Source organism: Canis lupus, chromosome 32, assembly GCF_048164855.1.
Source record: "Canis lupus baileyi chromosome 32, mCanLup2.hap1, whole genome shotgun sequence".
NCBI classification, from domain to species: Eukaryota; Metazoa; Chordata; class Mammalia; order Carnivora; family Canidae; genus Canis; species Canis lupus.
Window position 1 is genome coordinate 34,188,577 of NC_132869.1, and position 25,953 is coordinate 34,214,529.

Sequence of the window (25,953 nt, forward strand, 5' to 3'; positions counted from 1 at the left end):
GCCCTTGAGACCACCTGACGCTGCCCATTTGTTTGTTGGTTTTTGTCTGTACGCACGCTAAAATGTAAGCTCCCTGACAGTAGGCACTCCCATCGGTTTGCTTGCCCTTGTCTTCTTGGTATCTGCACGGGCCCTGACGCATCCAGGTGCTCCATGAACAGGAAGTGGATGAGGGGAGCAGAGGTGGGTCATGTGGCCGCAGGGTGGGAGGGAACCAGATTCCTGCTAAGGTTACTTCTGATGCCTGCATTCTGGAAGACTTTATGGAGCAGACACAGGGAGGGTGACAGGGCCTTTGGAAAGGTCTCATGTCCTGTGACATGATGAGGGCTGGGTCTTGGGAAGACTGCACCAGTGGCTCTGAGTGCTTGTGTATGCACACCGTGAGTTCAGAGCCTTCCTTTCAGGAGGGCTTAGGAGCCCCTGCTGTGAGCGAGTTCCAGGCCTGTCTCTGGGAGCGCGTGAGGCACAGAGATGGAGATGCTGGAGCTGGCCGCGCATCTTGGGAATGAGGGGCGGAGGAGGGACGGGCAGGAGAAGGACTTTATTGGGATACAAGAGACTGGGTTTTTTTGTTTTCACTTTATCCTTGGAAAGATGCTTCTGTAGACTTGTTAGAATCTGTTCAAGGATAAATACAGGCATATATCATTTTATTGTGCTTTGCAGATACTGCATTTTTTTGAGATTGATGGTTTGTGTCAGTCCTGCATCGAGTGAGTCTACACTACACCATTTTTCCAGCAGCGTTTTTGCTCACTTCACGTCTCTGGGTCACATTTTGTTAATTCTTGAATTTTTCAAACTTTTCATTATTATGTTTGTTATGGTGATCTGTGATCAGTGGTTATGACTTGCCAAAACTCAGGTAATTGTTAACAGTTTTTAGCAGTAAAGTATTTTTGAATTCAGGTATGTACATCATTTTCTTAAACATAATGCTGCTGTATACTTCATAGACTATGGTCTAGTTTAAGCATAACTTAAAAAAAAAAGATTTATTTATTTATTTGCTTGAGAGAGTGAGTGAGCATGATCGAGGTGGGGGAAGCAAAGGGAGAGGGAGAAGCACATTCCCCACTGAGCAGGGAGCCTGACCTAGGACTTAATCCCATGACCCTGAGATCATGATTTCTGGGGGGAAGTCGGCTGTTTAATCTACTGTGAGCCGCCCAGGTGCCCCAACATAACTTTTATATGCACCAGGAAACGCAAGAAAACTCACTTGACTCTCTTTACTCTCTTTATATATATTCACTTTATATAATGCAGTGGTCTGGACCTTCAAGGGGTGTCTGTAAATGCATTCATCTGAGAGTACTGAAGAGAAAAATAATGAAATGGGAATAGTGGTTCAGATAGCTTTGGATTATGGGGATTTGGTTTTTTCCCTCGAATTCTCCAGATATTCTCTAGAGTATCCCTATTACTTCTATCAAAGATTGCCTGTCCAGTTTATGCTTTGCCCTCGGCTATGGCCTGCTTACTGGGGGGGTCTCATTGCTGAGGTCTGCCCACACAACCCTGGCTTGGGGACTTTTACCAAGTTCCAGCCTCGTTTCCCCACCTATAAATGAGAACACTTGACCCTGCTCTGCCCACTTTACAGAGCAGAGTTTGAATCAGGGGAGATGGTGGAAGTTCACCTCCCTCTGCAAAGGGAAGGGCCGGTGAGCTAGTAGTGATGGGGCAGCCAGGTGGGAAGAGGGGAGGGTCCGAGTGCATGGAAGGCTTTGGGGCCGGTTCTGGCGGCACTGCCTTGACTGACCCTGGTAGGGCAGCGGGGGGCTCCCCTGGGCTCATAGCTGCTGCGGCTGTGGAGACTGTTTGGGAGATGACCTCCGAGACGTCAGTCCTAAGGCAGCTGCCAGCCTCTGCCACGCATATTTGTAAAACCCCCATGCTCTGTGCGTGGTGTGAAGATCAAGAATAGGCATTCCTATCTGGTCTCCCCTGAGCCTTTGGTGTGTGGCCTCAGCTAGCATACAAGTCTTACTGTCTGTGCTGTTCTTCTGCCATATGATCCAACCATAGCTGTTCTGTCTTGCCAGTGAGGGTGACTGAAGCAACCAAGTCTGAAATCTTATTTATAACTGACTCCTTCCTGTGGGTCATGTGTTCAGGTCTGGATTCTCAAAGAGTGGAAATCCACTGACTTTCTGGCCTGCTTGTATAACAGGTTGCCATTTCCTCTCCTCACAGTCTTTTCTTGAACCCTGAACAAGACGGACTAAGGGATTGTGGTGTCCCGTGTTGGCAAGCCAAGAGCTGGCTGTGGGATGGCACTACATCCTGGGACTCGTGGTCAAGGCTGTTCTGTCTGGAGAGTGCTGACCCTTCTCGCCCCCAATCCACTTGTGTCAACTCCCTCCTTTTTCTGTGTTCTCTCCCCTGCAGATGTCAAGCCTTCCAACATCCTCGTGAACTCCCGTGGGGAGATCAAGCTCTGTGACTTTGGGGTCAGCGGGCAGCTCATTGACTCCATGGCCAACTCCTTCGTGGGCACAAGGTCCTACATGTCGGTATGAGCAGCGAGTTCCATTTCTCAGGCGTCTTGCCTGGTCAGGCATAGGAGCCAAGTGGGTGGTTTCCCCTGTGGGGCCAGAACGTGTCCTGGGTGATGGAGGTTGGGGAAAAAGAAATGGGGGAGGAGGCATCATGGTCCCTTCCTGAGGAGGCGGCAGCATCAGCATGTCCTCTTCCCACCATGCCATGAGCTCCCAGGAGTCAGGGATAGGACCATGGGCGTCTCTGGTCCCTAGGGTCTGGCTTGGGGCCTGGCATGTGATAGGTGCCCAGGCAGTGCTTGGTGAGTAGGCTAATGTTTGGTTGACTGACTGGGTGAGTAAATGGCTAGCGTGCTCCAGAGGATTTGGGAAGGGGGAGATGTCTCTGGGTGAGTGCTGGGGTAGAGGGGCACGAGGGTGAGTGGGGATCTCCATGGCAGGGACTGCAGCACGGATTAACCCGGGGGTGGTGGGGAGGCCCAGAGGCTGGGGCATCCCTGCACAGAGAGCGTTTCCCGAGCTGTCTTCCACATCCTTGAGGGATCGCATCTGGTCTATGTGGTTGTCCTGTGAAGTAGAGATTATCGCTCCCACTTTGGAGATGAAATCCAAATGCAGAGCCTGGATTGAAAGCCGGGTCTTCTTGCCGATTCGTCCCCTTTGCTCAGCACACCCTCACTTGCCTCTTGGATCCCACTCAGAGACAGCTGCTTCCGGCCTCTGTGTGTGGAAGTTCATGCCCACATCCTCATTCCTTCTTGCCCACCCCTTGCCCCTACCTTGACTCCAGCCACTGTCAGCGTGGCTCGCCCAGTGCCTACCCACACTTCCACCCCCTCCACTCCAGTGACACACGGTCTATAAGAAACATGAAACCTGTGGGCCCTTCAGCTTCTTCCCTGAGTATCTAAGAACTGAGTAGCTCACACTCTGGGCTGCTCACCTGCCAACTGCAAAGTTCAAAATCAATCAACAGGCCCTGGGACTTATTGATCCAGGGTTAGTGGTTTGGGTTTTGTGGTTATGTGATCAGTTCCAGAATAGTCTGATGTTTGAGTTAGTGAAAAATCCTATGGGAGATATTAATGATGTCTTAAAAATAGTACAATGGTCAGAATAAGGAGGGGTTTTTTTTGTGGTAGAGTTCTTAAAGTACATGTACTATTTCAATTAATGCTGTATAGCACTATATACTTTTTTTCCTGGATTCTTCTACAGTAACAACCCGTATTTGTGTAGTGTTTTGCAGCATCTAACATACATTTCCATTTGCTTTGACCTTCTGAGTAACCCCCGTAAGGAGAGCAGATATTTTGTGACGTCTGTATCGTCGTCCCCACCATCTTTATCGGCTCCACTTTATGGAGGAGGGGACTCAGGCTCAGGGTCATGTAGTTTACAGAAGTCACAGAGTTGGGACTTGAACTCAGGTCTCCTGACCCCAGATCCCATACCTTTTCTACTGTTCCATGTTGTCTGAGGACAGTCAATGAGTCCGTGGCGGAGCTGGTCTTAGAGTTCAACTTTCCCGACTCAAGGCCAGTGCTCTACCCACTGCACATTTCACTCATGACTCACATTCCAGAAGCCGCATGTTGCAGACCCAGGGGACAAGATGAGCCTCACAGGCCCGGCTTTAGACCAGCTATCCTGCACGTGCAAGACAGTGACGAGGCTGGGCAGAGCTGGAGCCACAGGGGAAGCGGCGGCCAGGGGCCAACCAGGCCTGTGCCTGTTAGTGGAGGGCCGTGAGGAGGCGTGGGTCAGAGCCACGGGAGCCAGCTCTAGGATTCAGTGAACACAGTAGTTGAGGGCAGGTCAGAAACCAAATTAAAGCAGTTAGTAGAGGTCCTAAAGAAGGAAAACTGCATCAGCAGATCCAGGGCCAGAGTCCGGACGGAACAGGGCAGCCCACTCCCTGCAGTGTGAACAAGCCTCAAAGGGGCAGGGAGTGCTGAGGCCTCCCTTGGAGCCTCTGGGGGACTCGCCTCTCCCTCTCCTGAGTGGGCCCGAGTTAGCTCACAAGTGATCATAATTGTGTGTCTTTCCTGCAGCCAGAAAGACTCCAGGGGACTCATTACTCCGTGCAGTCGGACATCTGGAGCATGGGGCTCTCTCTGGTGGAGATGGCAGTTGGGAGGTATCCCATCCCTCCTCCGGATGCCAAGGAGCTGGAGCTGATGTTTGGGTGCCAAGTGGAGGGAGACGTGGCTGAGACCCCACCCAGACCAAGGACCCCGGGAAGACCCCTTAGCTGTGAGTGGCCTGGTGTGGCCCCAGCTTGGACTGCAGTAGGGTGGGGGCAGGGTCCCTTATCCCTGTGGGTTACTTGAGGGCTGACTGAACATTCTCCCAAGACGGATTGCCTGTCTCCGGATGCCAGGGTGGGGGGCTCCAGGTGGGTGTTAAATGACTGTTACTCCCAACATCTTCTCACCCTTTGCGGAGTGCCTGCTATGTTCCTGGCATGGCATTTAGGACTTTTGTGCACTCTTGGATTTTTTAAAACCATGACTTTTTTTTTTTTTAGGTAGATATATATATATTTTAAATGGTTTTATTTATTCATGAGAGACACAGAGAGAGAGAGAGGCAGAGACACAGGCAGAGGGAGAAGCAGGCTTCCCGCAGGGAGCCGGATGTGGGACTCGACCCCAGGGCTCTAGGATCACACCCTGGGCCAAAGGCAGGCGCTAAACTGCTGAACCACCCAGGGATCCCTAGGTAGATATTTTTGAGATAAAATTCAGACAACATAAAATGCACATTTTAAAGTGTACATTTCAGTGGCTTTTAGTATATTTTTCCATGTTGTGTAGCCATCACCACTATAATTCCAGAACGTGTTCATCACCCTAAAAGAAACCTCACGTCCATAAGCACTCATTCCCAACTCCCTGCACCTCCAGCCCCTGGCGACCCCCCAACCTCCCTGTCTCCGTGGACTTGCCGAGGATTACCTAATTTTATTTTATTTTTATTTATTTATTTATTTTTGGATTACCTAATTTTAATAGCGATTGTGTGTGAGTAGTATTATAGTCCCCATGTTAGATACTTTTGAGAAAACTGAGGCACGCGGTGCCTGACTTGTCAGGACTGTATTCTCTAAGTGTCCAAGTCTGAGTTCTAGGTCCTGAGCACAGGGCAGCACCACCTGCCTCTCCGATCACGCATAGTGGGAATAGACCTGGTACTGGGACTGTCCTGGCTCAGCCACCGTCTTCTGATGTACTTCCTGCTGGGACGCTCCTGTATGGCCAGGAGGACCTGCCGTCTGCCCCGGGAAGGCCCTCACGGGAGGGCGATATGAAGGGAGAAACGGGGGGCAAGGAGAGCTGGTGCTGGTGGGTCACTGGAGGGGGCTGCGGCTGGGCCCCCGAGGCTGACCTCGGACTCTGGAGGACAGAAGGAAGAAACCCAAGTTCAGGGAGAATTAAGACAGTCCTTGAGTTCTTGGTTATTACCTCATTTACTCCTTGGGAAGAAGGGCAGACATGATGATTATCCGTGTCCACTTTATCAAAGTCTGTGGATTTGCCTGAGGTGGCCGTCCTTGGAGGGAATAGGGCCCAGACTCTGGCTGCTGACTAGCTCTGTGGCCTTGCTGGTTCCTTCTGTGGCCAGCCTTATCTGTGGCTCTGGTGTCGCTGCTTATCATCCACCACCCTATTCTGGTCCCGAGGACCCACGGTCCAGTCCCTAGTCTCACGTTGGCAGACAACTTCCTGTTTTTCTAAGTGTTTTCTTTTTTCTTGCTATAAAATCTGCAGCTTATGGAATGGACAGCCGACCGCCCATGGCAATTTTTGAGCTGTTGGATTACATAGTCAACGAGGTAAGTACCGTATGGCTTCCTTGACCGTGGTATTTGCTTCTATTAAGAGAAACAGTTAATTTGACTGGAATATCTGTGAGTTGTTTGCACAGTGGGGCTTCTTGGGTTCCTGTGGATTCTTATAGGGTGTCATGCTCTTGGAACTGAGTGGCTGGTTTAGAGGCTGCAGGTGTCCCTTTGGCAGGGAACATCTTTGGGTAGCTCTTTCTCTAGCTTTCTTAGAGCCCAGAGCCTCCAGCGTGCCCATTACATTCTTACTGCTTCATTCACCAGGCGTTTCTTGTGCACTTACATGGGTTGCATGTGCATTGTGGGGTGGTGGCAGGGATGCGGTGGGGGTCCACAGATGGAAAAACAGAAGTCTCTAGTCTTGAAGATCATTAGATTCACACAGGAAGCAAGGCAAAAATACATACCTACCTGTAGGATAGGGTTTTCTCTTGTGCCATTAAAAACCAGTGGTTGTAAAAAAAAAAAAAAAAAAAAAAGAGTGTAGAAATAGTATGGAAAATATTCACTAGAGATTGTATGAAAAACATTACAAAGTAGTACGTCTGCTGTGATCAATTCTTTAAAAAATCTCTATGGGAAAAAATCCGTGTACGCATGTAGGTTCATATAAAGTCTAGAAAAAGTAGTATGAAACGGTGGTTCTCTCTGGGTGATGGGAGTCTTTTGGCTTATTGCTGCTGGCTGACTTTAATGCAGAGAACACACATTATTTGTTCTATATGTAACTCATATACTGGTATGTTTAAATGAAGAGGACCAAGGAAGGAAGAGACCAACCAGCATTCATGAAATCCCGGTTAGAGGGGGTGGGAAGTGGTGGTGCAGAGGGTGGTGCAGGGCAGGAGGAGCAAGGTTGCTGGACAGGATCTTAGGTGGCGGGGCCAGCACGCCCAGCCTCAGGGCAGCAGGGGTAGCGGGTGAGAAGGGATTCAGCTGTCAGAGGTTGGGGAGGCAGCTGAGTACATGCTAAAAGGCATGGTCCTATGTTCTTTTTCAAGAGACTAGTGGAGTAACTTTTTATACTTTGTTACTGCTAAAACCAGACCGCAAAAGGCTCAGAGGGATCTGTTTTGTTCTTTATAAACTCAACGGGGAAAATCCTGCCTCACTCCAGCAGTTAGTAAATCACTAACCATGGAAGCTAATTTACCTTTCCTGTCATTTTATGCCCAGCACCACGGGACATGAAACAAGTTGGGATGTGACCATGGCTGCTTAAGGACTCCGGGCAGGCAGAGGGCCTTGCCCTTGTAGGGGTCAGGGAGGCCGCCCTCTACTGCTGGGACCTGAGTGGGGCGCTGCCGGGTGGGAACCAGGTTAAGGGTTGATTAAGCAGCAGCAGCCAGGCTCCTAGTGTGCTCCACTGCCTCTTGCACCCACTCCGCCCCCCGGCCTCATTACCCTTTCATGCAGGTGAGGATGCTCAGGCTCAAGATGAAGAGTAGCTCCACTTCTTCCTGCCCAGTGTTCATCCTTCTTTACCACCCACACCTCCTGGGTGCTGGGCTGCACGGCGGCCGGTGTGGGTGCTAACAGCTCCCGTCCTACTCCGACTGGCCTGGCCTCTGGAAGCCAAGCTGTCAGTCTCTCCCTTGAGCATTCCCTTTATCCGTCTCAGCACCAGCAGTGGTCTGCGGGGAGGGCCTGAGAGCTAGGTTTTAGTCCCTGACCTCCGATCAGGTTCATTCACCTGCTGTTCTGGTAAGGCCTTGGGGCAAGAGAGCAAGGCAGGGCTTTTTTTTTTTTTTTTTTTTAAGATTTTATTTATTTATTCACGAGAGACAGAGAGAGAAAGAGAGAGGCAGAGACACAGGCAGAGGGAGAAGCAGGCTCCATGCAGGGAGCCCGACGTGGGACTTGATCCCGGGTCTCCAGGATCAGGCCCTGGGCTGAAGGCGGCGCTAAACCACTGAGCCACCTGGGCTGCCCAAGGCAGGGCTTTTTATAGTGTCAGGGTCTGATTTTCAGTCTCAGACCACCTGTTGATCTGGGCGACACATTAAATAGTGACACCCCAGGCAGCATCTGGGAGTCCACTCATTAGGAAGCTACACAGAGACCCAGCACCGGTCGGTCACAAGAGGGTGGAGCACAGAAGCCAGGTGATCCAGGGCCCCGTCCTGTGTAACCTGCACAACTTCCACTGTGTATCCTGGGACGAGAGCTGTTGCCAGCGTCCTTGCACTAATACCTGCCAACAGCCACATGCCTTGGAGGGTGCGGGTGCAGGGAACAGTCTTCTAGACCCAGCCTTCTGTCAGCCTAGTGTTTTATTAACCTTTGTCTACCTCTTTGAGGCTCAGAAAAGGGATGTAGCTCTTATTACTATTTAGGCAGCCTTCTAGGCCGTACACAGGTGCTGTCCAGCCTAGGCCATGCCTGGGCACTCGTACAGCCCCTCCAACCACTGCTGCTTCTAACTGCTGGGTGTTTCCGTGCCACACTCTGTGGTTTACAGTTGGGAGTGTCAGCAGGCAGGCATCGCAGAGGTCAGGAGGCTCTTGTTTCATAGGATAAACTAAGGTTCACAGAGAAACAGTGACTTGTTTAGTCACCAGACAAGCGGGTGGTAGAACAGGAAGTCCGCCCTGGTTCTCACTGGTGGGCGGTTCCACCGAGCTGACCCCACAGGCAGCCACTGGCCGTCAGCCGCTGCCTTCCTGTGGCTGGAAAAGGGCAGCAGTGTCCAGGGGCCTGGGGGGTCTGGGGGGAATACGGTTGAGGGGGGACGCCAGGCCTTTACTTCTTGGTATATATTTGCAGCCCCCTCCAAAACTGCCCAGTGGAGTATTCAGTCTGGAATTTCAAGATTTTGTGAATAAATGGTAAGTCTGCCCCTTGCTCTCTGGAAGAGTATGCTGGTTTTGTCAGCCTCCCCACCCAGGCCTGGGGAGCAGAGCTCTGCTCTTTTCCCTGCACTTCCAGAGTGCTAGGACCTCGGGGACTGGTCTAACTACACCAGGGAGTAGAAGCTGCTGCTCTGGGCACCTGCTCTGTAGGGATTGGCCATACTGCCTTTTGAGCTTAGTTTAATTCACCAAGCACTTATTCACCTGCCGGCATGCCACTGTGCTAGAACAGGAAGGCCAAAGGCTCAGGCACTCCTTAGAACCTACAGGGTGTGCGGAGGGTAGCATAAAGCCTAAGCAATTGGAGTTGGAACCAGTGCCAGGTAAGGTCTCTCACATTATCTTTTTCTTTCAGCTTAATAAAAAACCCAGCAGAGAGAGCAGATCTGAAGCAACTCATGGTAAGTCCACTTATTTCCCATTTTTACTTGGCCCATTTATTACTTTGTTGTGTCATCTGCCCAGGACTCCCGTGCCCATTCCCTGCACCACCTTGACCAACCCTGGGGCTGCAGGATCCCAGACATCAGCCTCCGCCCCTCAGTGTAAAGGACAGGCTGAGGGAAGGAAGCCCATCTGTTCCTTCGTTTCTCCTAGCCGCCACCCAGAGGCCCCGAGGGTAGAGCTGCCACCCGCAGGTCACAGTGGAAGAGCGTACGTTCTTTTGGCAGGAGCTGGTCATTTTCATGGCCCCCTACAGCTACCCCAGGACAGGCTCCAGGAGCTCCTCCTGAGCGAAGCTCTAGACCCAGGACTCTTGAACTTTCCTTTTGGTTTTTTGACACTTAACTGTTTCCCTCACACAGGTTCATGCCTTCATCAAGAGATCTGACGGTGAAGAAGTGGATTTTGCAGGTTGGCTCTGCTCCACCATTGGCCTTAACCAGCCCAGCACGCCGACCCACGCAGCTGGCGTTTAAGTATTTGGGAAGCAGCAAAGAGCGAGTCCCCTGCCCAGTGGTGTGCCATGTTGCTTTCAGGCCTCCTTCCCATGCCTGTCTCTGTTCAGACGTGCATTTCACCTATGACAAAGGATGAAGAACACAGCATGTGCCAAAATTCTATTTGTGTCATTTTTAATATCGTCTTTATTCTTACTGTTCTCTCCCTAAGTGGATTGGCTTTGTGCTTGGGGCTACTCTTGTGTATGTCGATCCAAACACGCGCAACGTTGAATTACTTTGGTGACACTTTGGTGACCGTGGGTAGTCATTCTTACTCAAAATTGCACTGCTCTTCCCTCACCGTGACTGGCTAGCTGCCTGTATTTGTGGGATTCTTTGACACTTGGTGGTACTGCATTCTTGCCAGGCATACCTCCTGTTTGAGTAGGAAGGAGCCTTGTAAGATCCTTCACAGGCAGTGCATGTGAAGCATGCTTTGCTGCTATGAAAAAGAACATCAGAAAGTATATATCATGTTATTTTATATTTTTGCTTTTGGTGTAGAGTGAAGCAATTTCTATCAAAATCTAGCCAGAGCCCTTCACTGCCATGATAGCTGGGGCTTTACCAGTCTGTCTACTGTGATGATTTGTAGACTTCTGGTTTTATTTCTATATTTATTTTTAAATATATTATGTGGGATATTTAGTGGTTTATGTCTCTTTAAGTTTGAATTAGCGTTTCTAAAATGGTGGTTACTTTGAATGTTACAAATGGATCAAGGCATTAAAATGTATGAGATTTATCTTTCCCCAGAAACAAGTACTGATGCTATTGTAAAACAAGTGTGTATAGTGCCTAAAAATTGTAATGAAAATCCTTTTAACCATTTCAATCCAAATGTTTAACAAATCTAATCTCTTATTCTAATAAATATACTATCAAGTTAAAAGGATGAAAAAATGTCTACTTTCATGATAGAATTTTCATCAGTGTCTCCGGCACACAGGAAATCAAATAATTTAGCCAAGCCTTATCGTGAGGGCAAAGGTAGAGACCGGAAGGAGGCTGGAAGGCCACACTGAGGACAAACTCGGTGCTCTGGACTAACAAATCTTCTCCTGATTCCAAGTCTGGGACTTTGTCCAACTATTCTCACCACTTGTGTGTGAATCTTCCAGCCACCTTTCCTGTGTACCCTGAATAGATCCATGTCTTCCTGCCATTTCTACACGGGTAAACGTAGGAGGCAAGGGGGGCTGGGGCATCACTGGTGTGCTCCCAGGAGCACGGAGCACAATGCTCTTGGCCAGCCATGCCTGGCTGGTGCGGGAGCCTCCGCTCGGGATGCCCAGTCCCGTGTTGCTTTGCTCCCCTGAACAATGATTTCCCACTTTCACCAGTGACTTCATTCTGCTTCCCCGGAGAGGAAGAGACCTGGCACTGGCCTGGTCCTGCCTCTGAGGTAGCAGTGAAGTCACAGAAAACAAAGCCATATCCCGGATGTCCACTGATGCTTTTCCTGTGACCAAGTCACTTTTGGAACTCGAGGTCCCTGAGATGCCGTGTGGTCAGCACCTCTTCCCACATTTACTTGGACAGCGCAGGCTGTAGAAAACCAAAATAAACACCTCTTTAAAAACCAAAAGGCCTATTTTGTTCTCAACTAAAAACAGAACTTGGGTAGCTCTCCTGAGTAGGTAGCTCCACTCTGGGTCTACCAGAGCTTGGAGCACAGCCACAGGGTTTTAAATACAGCTTAGTGTCCATGTATCGTTCGTTGCCTCAGCCAGTCCATTTTTTCTTGCTGTGAGGCCAACATCTGTTCTAACAGTCTTATGTGTTTCCACAGCCATTCAGACCAAGGTTTAAGCCTCACACCCTGTGTCTTTTGCTAACGGAGAAGATACAAACAGAGAATGTCTCATGAAAATGTGCAAACTGTATCCTGGGAAGGCGTAACCTGGGGTCTAATACCTGGATCTGAAGGCTTTCATGTTCAGTGTCTTTTGACGGGTGTTTTAAATTCTCTATTTACATCAAGAAGTGTTACATTTCCAGAGTCAAAAAGGTTTCTTCCTACTACTGGTGTAGATCGATCTTGTTTTCAAGAATGACGTTCCCTGCCTCAGCCTTGCAGTTTTGAGTTCCCTTTGTCAAAATCCCTTCCTTAGACTTCCTCTTGCTGAGACACCAACAATAGCTGGATTTTTAAATGATGCCTTGTCAGCGCCCCACAGCCACCTGTGAAAGTGCTGGCAAAGGGAGGAATACTGTCGTTTTACACACAGGCAACCAGAGCTGCAAAGAGTTAAGGGGGCAAGTGACCAGTTAGTGGTAGAACTAGAATTCAGAGCCAACCTTTCTAGCTCTCAAAAACCCATGCTCCTATTTTAAATAAAACCCCCAAGTATACAAGCCTGAGTGCTTTTCGTGGCAAAACAATTTTTTTCACTTTTTCAAGAAACACACTCATTTAAACTTCTGGCTACTTCCTGTAAAATAACTTTAATGAAATGTTAATATACTTATGTTCTTTCCTGGAATAGCTACAGAAGTAGTTCTTGAGTAGGTTCTTTGTGTTTTTTTTTTTTTTTGACTCTTCCGTTGCTTGGGCAGGGCAAATTACTTTCATAAAATTAAGCAATAACTTAAGTGTATATTCACTCGAAAAGGGACAGTATGCAGAAGTGAATCTCAACTCTAAATACCAAGTTTTAGGGATCCCTGGGTGGCGCAGCGGTTTGGCGCCTGCCTTTGGCCCAGGGCGTGATCCCGGAGACCCGGGATCGAATCCCACATCGGGCTCCCGGTGCATGGAGCCTGCTTCTCCCTCTGCCTGTGTCTCTGCCTCCCTCTCTCTCTCTCTGTAACTATCATAAATAAATTAAAAAAAAAATTAAAAAAAAAAAAAAAAAAACAAGTTTTAACAACTTCATTTGTCATTACAAAACCCCAATCTCCTAAGCATAGTGATTTAATGGCACATTTCTTCTCTAAGGCCAGAAATGAGTTTTAAGCCATCCTGATGTATTTTTTGCCCCAGAGAAGGAACTAATCCTTTCCTGTTACTATCTGGAAACTGGGAAGCTGCACCACGGCTCTTTATCTGTGATTTACCACAGCGATGTCTCAACCTCCGTGTGATGGCAGCCACGCAGAGCCGTCTCTAGTATGGTATTCCTATCGGCTGCACTGAGAGGGGGCAGCAGCTTGTGTTCTCAAGTGGCCCTCTCTGCTCCTTGCTTGTCATCATTCTCTCTGTGGCCTTGCTCTGCTCATAGTGGTTCAACAGCATGCAGACGGCCTTTAATTAGTTTTCTTAAAAGAGGCATTGTTGACTAGGAAAGGCTGCTTGTATTTAAACTCTGCCCTTTGTGCAAATGCCAGACTTTCTCAATAGCATTTTAGAGGAAGTTTTCGGTTTTGAGCACAATTACTGAATCTGACCAGAATAGTCACCGCACCATCCATATTGCTCAATGCTAAGACACTGTGTCTTTGCTTTTCCATAAGTCACTGGTTGTTATTAAAGTGTTCTGCAACTTAAGTTCTCGATGGAACCATTTTCATAGCTACACATCCTAAAATTCTTGCTTTCTTTTAAAACAGGCCAGAGGGCCTGCGGAAAGAAAGTTTTGGAGACAAAGTTCCTGAGTTGTAGAAACCCTACCCTGCTTCAGGAATCTGATTCTTCTTCCTCTTCCTCCTCCTCCTCCTCTTCGAGCACATGGCTCCTTGTGCTCAACTCCAGTGCAGTTTGGTTGATTGATGCTTCATTGTCTACATGCACCAGCATCTGCTTTTGGCAAAGACATTATCCATTAGGAGTAAAGACATTGGCATCAAACCAGCAAATTCTTAAATATGTCTTGAAATCAAATCTCAATTGCATATTCATCCCCAATATTTATCACCAGGGGCTAAGGCCACTTCCTATTTCTCCAATTTCTAACCTGACCCTCCTACCCATCTCATTGCCAAAATGGGAGGAGAGCGAATGCCCTAGATTTGATAGACTGCTACCTCATCTATAAACACGGTTCATGCATAAGAATTATGCTAGTCTAGATATGCTTTCAAATGGTTTCTTAAACACATTTGAGAAAAAAAATGCTCAAATACGGTAGATTTAGAGTATTGTACTATTTTACTTGAGGGCTTGGTAAGAGGAGGAGATGTTGAGGACTGGAACTCACTGTTTAGCACTATGCTTTGTAGTTGAAGCTACACTGTTCTCAAATCCCAGGCTTACTTATTCATGAAGCAGTGGAAATTTTGACAGATACTTGCAAAACTCTCCAACTCTCCCTGGGTTCACTGGATTAACTAGAGATCAGAGGACTAGGCATCTCAGCAGTACCGGACTAATAAATCAAAATGTGACCAGCTGGTAGAAGGATGGGTTGTTCCCAGTCTAGAACAGCAATATGTAATAGCCAGTTTATTTAGAACATTCTAGCAATTCTCTGACTCCTTTGGGCTCAATAATGTAATTGACAAAATGTTTTTGGCCTCCAAGCAGCATGAGAGCAGAATGCACTTTACATTCTCTCCCTGGCCCCACACTTGATTAAACTTACATCATGTGACTGTTCAGGTGCAGGTTGAGAAGACAGCGTCTCATCTCCTCTCCTTGAACTAATCATTGACTGGAGGGCTAGTTCTTCAACCTAGAAAACAAGAATTGAGAATACTTACTATTTGTTTTCTTTCTTTCTTTTTTTTTTTTTTAAGATTTTATTTATTCATGAGAGACAGAGAGGCAGAGACACACACAGGCAGAGGGAGAAGCAGGCTCCATGCAGGGAGCCCGAGGTGGGATTTGATTCTGGGTCTCCAGGACCACAGCCTGACCCACCCAGGTGTCCCAATTTGCTTACTATTTCACTGGGCTACTGACATGGGTAAAATCTGCTGAACATGCTGTCAAAGGCTGGCACGACGACAAGTAAAACCAGTGTAACCTCTGTGCAGCTCTAAGAGGGAAGGGTGGGGCCCTTGACCTTTCCCCACATTTTAAGGAAAGGAGCCCAAGAACACCTCCAGCCCCTTTCCCCTGGATGTACAGGTGTTTCAGCTGAGCCAAGACTTTCATTCCCTTGGATACAGCAGATCTGGGTAGCAAAGCCAAGTGTGACCTTAAAGAAGCCAAGTGTCTTCTGATTCCACAGAAGGCGAACTCCTTAGACTGCAGATTTGTAGCCGGTAATGAGAACGTGAGGGCGGGAAGAATGGGCAGGGCAAGTGTTTCCTGGAGCATAAAGGCTCCTGGGCTTTAGAGGCTGCCCTCCTCATCACATACGGTGCACAGCCACTCGGCACCTGAACAGGTACCACCAACAGAGGAACGGACGTGCAGGCCATTAAAGGACACTTTGAGAGGTCACAGCTATACAAGGCTCTCGGCTTACAAGACGCCTTCATAACCTGCATCTCGTTTGGACTTCAATGACCGGGGTCTGAGCAGCCCTTATGGGCACCGCCGCGCTGGGGCACCCACGCTCGTCCAGGCCGTGGAGTCTGACAGCTGCCCCCGAAGGAAAGCCACCGGGAACTCGGCGACCGCCCCCGCTCCGGGGCTCGCCGGCGTCCTTCGCACGGACCTGCGAGCGCCGGCAAGCGAGGAGACGGCGGCTAGCACGCGCTGCCGGAGCTCGGGGCGGCGCCCGGGGGCGGGGCGGCCCAGGCCGGCCGACGGAGGTCGCGCGGGCCACCCGCAGGTGCGGCTGTCGGGGTGCCACGCGGATCGCGGGGCCTCAGCTCAGCCCCGCGGGCTCCACCGCGCTCCCTAGGGACGTCTCCACCACCGACGCCTACGGCTCGCGGGGCGGTCACCTTGAGCCGGTTCAGCTGGTCGTGCAGGGCCGCCTTCAGCCGCAGCAGCGTCTCCTCCTCCTTGCGCAGCTCCTGAAGCCGGCTCAGCATGGCGCCGCCTCCCGCCCGCCGTCGGCCCGGCGCTCGGTAGTGACGTCACGCCCCGCGCCCCCGGAAGCCAAGCCGCGGGCGGGGCGGGGCCGGAGTCACACGCGCCAAGGCGCTTCCGGCCGGCGCCCGTGGTCTCGCTCGCGGCTTAGCCCAGCGCCATCCCGGGGTTGGAACCGGAGGAACCGGAGTCAAGGAACCGTCAGGAATCCCTAAAGCACAGGGCGTGGGGCCGTAAGGAACTTGGGAGGTTAGAACGGCCAAGTGCCGAGTTTCAAATGCCTCTTTGGCACAGTGCTACCTGCGCTGCACTTCCGGTGTCGCATCCCGTGCGGAGAGCGCCCGAGGGCAGAGCGAAACCCCGAGCATCTAGCACAGGCGTATGTGCCCTGTTCCGTTTTTGCAGCAGGGATTCCCGGTCCCATCGAAGTGGTTCCCAGGAGCAAAGTAGAGCCCTGGTTTAGGGCTCTAATTAGGAAGGTAAAGCCCTGCTAACATTCAGTTGGGACCTGGTGCCTTCAAGTATTAAAGGACTCAAATCTCTACTCCAAACCAGCTTCATCCCCCCTGGATGTACCAAAGGAAACAAACCAGATGCAAAGCATGTTGCCGGGACAAGATAGGTCAGGGTAGGTCCCCTAAGGTGAGGACATGCTGACGGAACCGGGTAGGAAAAAAACCCATCTTTTTGGATTGGCTTTTCCGTGCTCTATGTGGCCAACATATGCATCATATCCATTCCCTTACTAAAACTGCAAAAACCCCACTAGCTGAAACATGCTGGACACTTCCAGGTCATAGGCCAAAATACCAAGGGTGGCATTTCCTCTAAGAAGTGTCCTCTTAGACACTTCCCACAGCAGGTTTTAACAGGAATCTTCCTGAAGGAACCATGAATTTTTTGCAGTGCCTCAAAATACATTCTGCCCTCTGTGGTCCTAAAAAGAAAACAAAGTCCCCTTACCTTTCTCTTCTTGAAGGTGTGGTTTTTGAGGGAGGAGTGCTAAATCTTTTTTTTAAAAACTAGAGCTTAGCAGTGAGCACATGGAGAGGGTCAGGGGAGAACCCCAAGCTGACTCTCCCACTTAACTCAGACGCCAGAAGGGCTCAATGCCACGATCCATAGGATCCAACTGAACCCAAAACTAAGAGTTTGTGTTCAACCCATTGAACCACCCAGGCCCTGGAGGAGTGCTAAATCTTGGCAGCTTGTGCATATTTGAGATGAGTCTTTTAACCATCTGCTTCTCAAAACATTTTCAATTTGGCTTTTATATTTGGATTTATGCAACATTCTTCCCATTCAAATGCATGGATTTACTATAAAGGCAAGGCCCGGTTTTATACCAGACTATCTATAATGAAATGGAACCAAAGAGGCTGGAATTATGTGGAACAACAAAAAACCCACAAAATTCTACCCATGATTCACAAACACACCCAACAAGTTATGTTTCTCACTGTCTTTGATCAGGTCTTTATTTAAAATTAGCTGTCCAAAATGATTTGAGTTTTATGGAATAAACAAATATAAGTTTTTAGGCAGCGGGCTTCTTCTCTTCCGTGGTAGGTTTCTTTTCTGCAGGTTTCTTGTCAGCTGCTGGTTTCTTGGTAGCTGCAGCCTTTTTTCCTACCACAGGTTTCTTCGGCTTTTTCACACCAACAGTTTTCTTTCCTTTCTTTCCTACCGTGGGCTTCTTGCCTGGAACTCCCTTCTCCTCCGATTTGGCTTCTAAAGCTGCTGCCGCCTTATCCATCCGGAGTTTGTGCTGCAACAAATTAAAAAAAAAAAAAAAAAAAGACCTTAAGAATTTTATCTTAAGAAAAAAAAAAAAGTTAACGTTTCAGCAAAAACCTATCACTTACATTCTTGGCCTGGCGAAGAATGGTGTTCCGGCGCATGGTCTTTGCATACGGGTTTAGCTTCAACATGATTCTTAGGTTCTTCAGTGGATTCTTCTTCAGGACTCTACGATGAATCTTCTTGCTGTAAAAAGGCAGAAATTTTATTTTACTCACATTATCCACGTTTTTGAAATAACCAATACAGTACGAAGCTGGAGCATAATAAAGTATCACAACTTTACCGTGGTGCTCGGAGGGCTCTTTGGATCTCTGGGCTTTTCAAGATTCTGCTGAGGTCTGTATTAAGCATCTTATGCATGGGAAGGCTGAAAAGAAAAACATGCTGACAATAAGATGCTCAATTCCTACTTCTCACTATCCACTGAAACTCTCCAAGTGTTCCATCAGAATTTCCACTACACTATCACTGTTCAGAACATCTCACCATTTCACAGTACTCAATCTATGTAAGAGGAAATGGCAACACAACATTATCCATCACCCATAAACCAATTCTGAATATAAATATCCACAGCGTGAACATCTGTGTTCGATATATGAACATGAAGAACACTCACTTGTAGTTACTCTTGAGGGAGGCAGCCTTACGCCAAGTGCCATACAGATCGTCTAACTTGCGGAAAGCACTTTCAGTCCAAATGCAGAAACGTCCCACATGCCCACCAGGAGCAAGTTTCAGAATGTTCAGCTTGCTTACATTAAGTAAAGTAATTCCTTTAGAAGGGAAAAGAGAATTAGGGAGCCTGTATTTTAAATACAAGAAACATTACGCTTATGACTTATGTGCTACCTAAGGTACCTGAGAAATTACGTTACTAATTAGGTAGTTCCCACCATCAATGTGCTCATTCAGCCGAGAATCAGAAGTTCCACAAAATCATGTGTTTCAGAAACACGGACCATGAAGTGGAATTTCATCACATTAAAAGCTGAGTAAGCGGGATCCCTGGGTGGCTCAGCGGTTTGGTGCCTGCCTTTGGCCCAGGGCACGATCCTGGAGACCCAGGATCGAATCCCACATCGGGCTCCTGGTGCATGGAGCCTGCTTCTCCCTCTCCCTCTGCCTATATCTCTGCCTCTCTCTCTCTCTGTGTGACTATCATAAAAAAAAAAAAAAAAAAAAAAAGCCGAGTAAGCTTGCAGAGTACAGGCAATCAAAACATGTATCAACAGTACAATTACCAGGGATGTTTCTGAAGGCCTTGATGATACCGTTGTCTTCATTGTAGATGATGCAGGGTCCCCTGCGCTGGATACGACGACGGTTTCTCATTTTGCCTTTGCCAGCTCTCATTCGCTGAGAGGCATAGACCTAAAGAGAGAGAATATTTATGATGAAAAGGAGCCATAACAATTGTCCAACATTAACACACAAAGCCATTTTAACAGTCATGATTCAAACCCAAGGTGAAAGGTTTTAGAGTCCCTGTTCTCATATCCACTGAAGTCACACTGCCCTCCAGTCATCTTTTGACATTAAAATCTGACAACAAATTTATGTTAAGGACCATGAAAATGGAAATCGGTTCATTAAGCCTACCTTCTTGATATCATTCCAGGCTTTAAGTTTCTTAAGAAGCAAAACTGCCTCCTTGGTCTTCTTGTAGCCTTCAACTTTATCTTCAACCACCAAAGGAAGTTCAGGAACTTCCTCAATACGATGACCTGACGATGCCAATTAACAAATATCAACACATACCTCATTACCCCGAACCTTTTGAAAAATCTACAAACATTTCATATAATCCACAAAAGCAAAATAGCATATGATGTGCCAAATCAGATTTCCACAAATATCATGTGTTTCAGAAACACGGACCAATTTAAGTGGAATCTCATCATTTTGACAGTTTACAAAATAAGCAACATGAAGTCTAAGTGGCAAATTTTCTAATACATAAAAGCACCACATTTCACTTAGCTCCCCAGTTACACTGTATTTATCGATTAGAACTATTACTTAATAGAGAGAAATTTAGTCAGGGACTCTGGGATGAATAGAATCCATACAGGTTACTGTTAACGTGAATGAAATGGGTTGGGTGGAAGAAAAAAAGGCTATCCTTGTATTATTTCTGTAATAATAGAATATACAAACCTTTAGACATGACCAGTGCTGGTAAGGCTGAGGCAGCCAGGGCAGAGCAGATGGCGTATCGCTTTTGTGTTGTGTTCACTCTGCGGTGCCAACGGCGCCAGGTTTTGGTTGGTGCAAACATGCGGCCTCCACGACACATCTATTTTCGCAGTTAAGAATCACATTTCTCAAAATTTTAGGAATTAAAAAAGGTTAGGTCTTGCTCAGTAAGAATTTTCGTCACCCTTCTGAACCAGCTTACTGACAGCAGGCAACTGTCGCTGAGAACAGAGTAAGACGCAAATTACGACATCATTGCAAGCAGAAGTTCCTAATGCCAAGCTCCGAACTGCCTAGAACAATGTTTAACCTGGACACTTAGTATGTTGGAAATATTTTCATCACTACTAACACGAATAAACTTGGTCCAGTCTCGTAAATGCCTTAAGAGCTGACCAATCTATACAATAAAACAAAGGATACATTTCCAAAAGCACCCTGGCCAGAACGGTGAGTCCCACCGCCTCGAACTCGGGGAATTCGAGCCACGGCTCTGCCAGTACCCCAAGATTCAGCACTGGTTTGATGACCTGAGGTTGGGAAGAAACACAAGTTTTAGCTACTCAACCATACCCATTTGGGACTATCACGCATAGCAGCCAACAGCCTCAGAACATCCAGGAAAATCATGTAGTTCAGAAACACGGACCAATGGAGTGGAATTTCATCACTGCTGTTAAGTGGGTCTTCAAAATATCAACCCTTGAAAAACCCGTACCTGCTAATTCACTGACAGCATATGGCTGTCTGTTGTTTTTGCGCAAGTTGGTGTGAACAAAGTTCACGATATCGGGTCGAATGGGAGCCTTAAACACAGCGGGCAAGGTAACATTTTTGCCGGATGATTCCCCCTTTTCGGAGTACACAGATATCAACGGACGAGCACACGCCTGCAAAAAGTAAAAGATAATTTATATGGACAATGCCAGAGGCACTCATCTCGCATATCAACAGTATCCTTAAAAACTGCATTACAGAACAGATTGGTTTGGAACGGAAGACAACACTTAGAACTAAAACAAAGGTTGTGACCAACACATCAAGTCTATTAAGTTCAATAAATTCTAAAACTTAAAGGACATTTAGCTTCTCAAACTCTACCGCATAATTTGTTAAAAATTTCAAACCACAGCTTACAAAAGAAAACGATCAAATGCATACTGTAAGGTTTGAAAAGGCTATTTAAGGCCGCCACCTAAACTCTTACCCAGTGTCCCCAGATCTGGGCGACCACAACAAACCCTACCTCAGATTTCTGCCCCTGGCCCCCTTCAACCTGAACACACCTCAAATTACCGGTCATATTACTTTCTGCTGAACCTTCTCCAAAGACTTACCACCTGAGGGTAAAACTCAAGTTCCAAGAATGGCCTACACCACCTGCTGGACCCTTCATCTCCCTCTCCTTTCTGACCATCAGGGTCCTTACACTCAGGCCACTCCCCTTCTGCCTCAGACACACTGGTCTCCATCCTGAAGCTGCTCAACATGCTTCTCAACGCTCCTTCAAGCCATGTTCTCGGAGGTTTCTCTGATCACTTTAAAGCTCAACTACTGCCTCCTCTTCCAGCCACCGGGGTCCACAGCACTTACCATCATCTGGCATTTTGGTGTTATTTGTTCAAACTACCATCCAAGCATCACAAGGATGGATTGTTTTGTTTTGTTTTTTTTTTTCACCGAACTCCACAGAGCACAAGACACTACCTAATACGCATGCAAACACTATTTGTGAAAAAAGCAGCGCGCGGGACAGTAGTCCTATTATGGGCTAAGAATTCAAAGGACACAAAAAAGGACAACTTTTAAAATAAGAGGACCGGAATGATTTCCAGAGAGGATTAAGATAAACACAAAACGATAAAAAAAATTGGAAAAAAAAAAAAAAGATAAACACAAACGAAAATTAAAAAAAAAAGTGGATATGCAAGTCCCTCACAAAAATAACTGAAGATGAAAATAACTATTCAACAGGACGTGAAACTAAAAGGCCCCCAAATGGATCTTCACGGATTCAGTCTTAGGCCCCGTGAGTTTCCAAATTTTCAGGAGAACCGACGCCTTCTACGATCCAGGGAAAACTGGAATCCCGAAAGTTCCTCTGCACCTCAGAAGCCGGGACGCCCACGTTGCCTCTAAGATGGCTGCCTAAGAGCCGCGCTCCCCAGCTCCGAGCTACAGACAGATGCCTTTGGCCCTCATCTTCTTTTCCTCGCCTCCTCTCCTGAAGATTCTATGCCCTGATCCCCGAATCCATTCCTGCCGGGTCCCGAGAAAGGGGGGGGGAAGCCCACCAGAAAGAACTTCCACTCACCATCGCGGGGAGAGGAGAGGGCCACGCTCCTCTCAACCCGGCGGCTCCTACAGGAAAAGGAAGTGCCTAGCACTTCCGCCGCCTATGTAACCATCAACGCTTCCGCCAACCCGCCCGCCTCAGAACCACGCCACAGGCACAACATATCGCCCTACCACCCTATAAAAAAATAACAAATAGCGTGTTATTTCTTCGTTTACATCAATTTACGGTATCCACTGACTTTCAAAGCCAACAACAGCGCTTAGAAACAGGGGACTCCTTTTCGCGGAATAATCCATAAGGAGGCGTGGAAACTCTCGCGAGACTAAGTGTCCCCCCCCCCCCCCCCTTCCCGCTTTCCGTCTCCTCTGCCCCTTCAACCCCTGCAATTTATTTTAACTTTTTCTTGCGGGAATGGAAAGCTGCCGGGACAGGAAAAAAAAAAAAGTGTGCTCTACAATAAAATATTAACTTTGTGGGGGGGGCGGGAAACGTAGTCCCGGCGAGGGGGTCACGACCCCGGACGTCAGCGTCCGGCGCGCAGTTCGGTTTGGCGGCTCAGGATTTGCAGTGCGAGCCGGCTGCGATGTGGCCGCGGGTGAACCGAGCTGCTGAGGAGTTTTACTGTCGTCTCCTGCAGTGAGTTGTAGCGGGAGCTGTGGCCTGGGGTGCGAGGGCGGTGCTTTGCTTTGCCCCGGGCGTAGGTCTCGGTGCTGCCCTGTGGATCGGCGTCCCGTCGGGCCCCGGGGGCGGCTCTCCTGGGGCCTGCGGTCGGGGAACGGCCGGGCGTCGGCTCCAGGGTGCGCTTGGCTCCGTAGGAGGAAGCGACTGCACGTTGTCGATCGCGCTGCAGGGTGACGAGTTTCTCGGGAGGCGCTTTATGGCGGTCATGCGTGGACCTCAGCCTCTCAGGGTATGGAGAACTAGACGTCGGCGTCCCTCATCTGTTTAAAGCCTTTCCGGTGTGAGACGTGATGATGTCCGTTCAGGACAGTTACTCGTGCTGCAGGTGTAGTAAGAGTGTGTTGGTGTCGTTGAGGATTTTATTGATTTACTCACGAGAGACACAGAGAGAGAGAGAGAGGGGCAGAGGGAGAAGCAGGCTCCCCGCTGAATTCGATCTCAGGACCCCGGGATCAAGCCCTTGGGCTGAAGGCAGATGCTCAACCTCTGAGCCCACCCGGACATCCGGGTTTTCTTTTTTTCTTTTTTCTTTTTTTAAGTACTTTTATTTCGCTGTGCTCTGAGATTTGATTCTTAAAGTGCTCATACAAAAGGGGATTCCATCTAGTTCTGCATCCAACTTTAAAATCTAATCCAGTAGCTGTCAAAAAAAAAAAAAAAATCTAATCCAGGGACGCCTGGGTGGGTGGCTCAGCGGTTGAGCGTCTGACTTTGGCTGAAGGGGGTGATCCCTGAGTCCCAGGATCGAGTCCCACGTCGGGCTCCCTGCGTGGAGCCTGCTTCTCCCTCTGCCTGTGTCTCCGCCTCTCTCTCTCTCTGTCTCTCTCATGAATAAGTAAATAAAATCTTAAAAAAAAATAAAATCTAATCCAGCAGTTCTCAAATTTGAGCTTGCATCATCAATCACCTGGAGGGTTGTCAAAACAGATTTCTTGGCCCCACCTCCAGGGTTTCTGATTTAGTGAATAAGTCTTCGCTGGGGTGGAGGGGTGTCAAAGAATTCCAGCTATTTCCAGGTGAAACCTGCTGGTGGCCTGACACGCGCTTTGAGAACCACTGATGTAATGAAACCGTTTATTTTCTAAATGCCATAATTTTTCATTATTTACTGCTTTTTTCCTGTCTACGAAGGTAGTAATGCTTGCCAAGTTTTTGAACATTAAAAACAGACACTAGGTTGTTATTTTTTTTAATAATGTTTTGGATGGCTTTCAATATGACACCCTGTAGATCTGTCTCATTGTTTTTTTTTTTTGAAGATTTTATTTATTTATTCATGAGAGACACACACACACACACACACACACACACACACACACACAGAGAGAGAGAGGCAGAGACACAGGCAGGAAGAAGCAGGCTCCATGCAGGAGCTTGATATGGAACTCAATCCAGGGACCCTCCGGATCACGCCCTGGGCCAGAGGCAGGTGCTCAACCGCTGAGCCACCCACAGATCCCTGCCTCATTGTTTTAAACTGATGTGTAATATTTCATTCTATACCTGTCCAATGTTTTTTTTAACGAGTTGCCCAGTGATACAGTTTTATTTAGACACTTTATAGTTCCCAGTTGTTTCACAGAGGTTAGTCTTTTTCTCTACTTGTAAGCTACAAGTCTCCTTTGCTTGTCTTGAGTTCTTCACAATGCCTGTGCATCCAGTTGCTTACTGGAAATTTCTGCAAGACCTCAAATTCAATATCTGCAAAACCAAATTCATCTTTTCCCAGCAACCTGACACTCTACTCCTGAATTTCCTGGCACACCTGGTGTGCGTGTTTTCCCTGTATCTCTACTGCTTTTGTTCACTTATTCACAGTTAATTTCCTGGTCTCCAATAAATAAAATCTTTAAAAAAAAAAAAAAAAGAATAAATCCATATTACCCAAAATAGCAAAAGTGAATCATTCACAGACCTAGTTCTCCTCCTTTTATTTCAGTAAGTCAGAGTAGATCAAATAGTAAATGGTACCCTGAAACAATTCCATTGGGCTTCTTTTAGGCTTCTAAAGATTTTGTCTCTTTCAGAGTGTAGATCAAACTGATGTACATTTGATATGTTTAATGGTTTTTAGTTTATCTGTTTTGGGATGACTGTTTTAGAACTTCCTTGAATGAAATTATTAGTAAATGATAATCCGAGAATTTTGTGCTTACATTTTTACGTTTTTAGTGACAGTTCATAAAAATAGAGGGAGGGTGGATGTTTGAATTTAGCCATAGAAATCTGGGTCTAGTCAGGTGGCTCAGTGGTTTAGTGCCGCCTTCAGCCCAGGTCGTGATCCTGGAGACCCAGGATCGAGTCCCACGTCAGGCTCCCTGCATGGAGCCTGCTTCTCCCTCTGCCTGTGTTGTGTCTCTGCGTGTCTCTCTCTCTCTCTGTGTCTCTCATGAATAAATAAATAAAGTCTTAAAAAAAATTTTGGGGCTAGGAATCTTAAATAACTTTTCTGTGGTTACCCACTGATTCAGTAGGCAGATCAGAATCCAGTGATTTTTGCTTCCCATAGATTATGTGGTAAATTGCATTTTAATCGTAGCTGATGGTGTGTTTTAGAAGATAAGAGAGTAGAGATGGGTAACCTGATTTCCTGTTGGCCTCTGTAAAGCTGTTGTGCCCAGTTGTGGGCAGCAGTCTATTAATTTCTACCTCATCTCTTTTTTTCTCATATTCTTTTTCTACCTTTTTTTTTCCCTCTTCCCAACCATGCCTTATGGCTGCCATGAGTACTTTTGCACTTTGCTTTTCTCACTGGTGTCCTGCAGAGATAGAGATGACTAACTTCTGACTTTAAATATCAGAATATTGTAGCTCTGTTTTTCACATTTAGTTCTGCATTTCAGGGAATTTGATGAAGAAAAGAAAGGAATCCATAATGATCCATTTATCTATGAGGTATGAACAATTTATTTTGTTTTTAGACACAACTCAGTAATCCTAACATTCTGCTTTTTT

General features: G+C 47.6%; 4 protein-coding genes and 4 non-coding genes across 24 annotated transcripts in view; 2 read left to right on the forward strand and 6 right to left on the reverse strand.

The window, feature by feature from the left end:
• Positions 1-11,053, forward strand: part of MAP2K1 (mitogen-activated protein kinase kinase 1) — a 77,331-nt gene extending 66,278 nt beyond the window's left edge. The window contains exons 6-11 of the mRNA XM_072809241.1: positions 2,398-2,522; positions 4,562-4,763; positions 6,281-6,345; positions 9,121-9,182; positions 9,562-9,607; positions 10,013-11,053. Of these exons, the coding sequence (XP_072665342.1) occupies positions 2,398-2,522; positions 4,562-4,763; positions 6,281-6,345; positions 9,121-9,182; positions 9,562-9,607; positions 10,013-10,126 (614 nt within the window). The 3' untranslated portion in view covers positions 10,127-11,053. The remainder of the gene's footprint in view (positions 1-2,397; positions 2,523-4,561; positions 4,764-6,280; positions 6,346-9,120; positions 9,183-9,561; positions 9,608-10,012) is intronic.
• SNAPC5 (small nuclear RNA activating complex polypeptide 5) lies at positions 8,092-16,082 on the reverse strand. Of its 4 annotated transcripts, none has more exons than XM_072809244.1 (4): positions 15,929-16,082; positions 14,674-14,763; positions 13,764-13,889; positions 8,092-10,228 (listed from the first exon to the last, which is right to left on the reverse strand). In XM_072809244.1, the coding sequence occupies exons 1-3, from the start codon at positions 16,016-16,018 to the stop codon at positions 13,770-13,772; spliced, it is 300 nt and encodes a 99-aa protein (XP_072665345.1). In that variant the 5' UTR covers positions 16,019-16,082; the 3' UTR covers positions 8,092-10,228; positions 13,764-13,769. The 4 variants fall into 4 exon arrangements, with proteins under 4 accessions (XP_072665345.1, XP_072665346.1, XP_072665343.1 ...); XM_072809245.1 differs by having other exon boundaries at positions 8,092-12,391; XM_072809242.1 differs by having other exon boundaries at positions 13,764-13,892.
• A 1,386-nt stretch (positions 16,083-17,468) lies between these two features.
• RPL4 (ribosomal protein L4) lies at positions 17,469-22,483 on the reverse strand. The gene is made up of 10 exons (XM_072809239.1): positions 22,333-22,483; positions 20,737-20,908; positions 20,442-20,548; positions 19,980-20,118; positions 19,422-19,546; positions 19,064-19,193; positions 18,439-18,595; positions 18,103-18,186; positions 17,882-18,002; positions 17,469-17,784 (listed from the first exon to the last, which is right to left on the reverse strand). The coding sequence occupies exons 1-10, from the start codon at positions 22,333-22,335 to the stop codon at positions 17,554-17,556; spliced, it is 1,269 nt and encodes a 422-aa protein (XP_072665340.1). The 5' UTR covers positions 22,336-22,483; the 3' UTR covers positions 17,469-17,553.
• Positions 18,738-18,807, reverse strand: LOC140623413 (small nucleolar RNA SNORD18). Its single transcript, XR_012023029.1, has one exon. It is a non-coding gene; the product is annotated as a small nucleolar RNA SNORD18 (small nucleolar RNA).
• Positions 19,657-19,728, reverse strand: LOC140623414 (small nucleolar RNA SNORD18). Its single transcript, XR_012023030.1, has one exon. It is a non-coding gene; the product is annotated as a small nucleolar RNA SNORD18 (small nucleolar RNA).
• Positions 20,180-20,278, reverse strand: LOC140623416 (small nucleolar RNA SNORD16). The gene has a single exon (XR_012023032.1). It is a non-coding gene; the product is annotated as a small nucleolar RNA SNORD16 (small nucleolar RNA).
• LOC140623415 (small nucleolar RNA SNORD18) lies at positions 20,623-20,694 on the reverse strand. The gene has a single exon (XR_012023031.1). It is a non-coding gene; the product is annotated as a small nucleolar RNA SNORD18 (small nucleolar RNA).
• A 315-nt stretch (positions 22,484-22,798) lies between the features above and the next one.
• ZWILCH (zwilch kinetochore protein) overlaps positions 22,799-25,953 on the forward strand; it is a 40,903-nt gene continuing 37,748 nt past the window's right edge. For 7 of the 14 annotated variants that reach the window (XR_012022805.1, XR_012022806.1, XM_072809229.1 and 4 more), the window contains exons 1-2: positions 22,800-22,953; positions 25,842-25,893. Coding sequence is in view for 8 of the 14 variants with exons in the window: in XM_072809229.1 (XP_072665330.1) it covers positions 22,901-22,953; positions 25,842-25,893 (105 nt within the window). In the remaining 6 variants the exon portion in view is untranslated. Of the gene's footprint in view, positions 22,954-23,009; positions 23,228-25,841; positions 25,894-25,953 lie in introns of those variants that run through there. The other 7 variants (XR_012022807.1, XM_072809232.1, XM_072809233.1 and 4 more) reach the window with 5 other exon arrangements.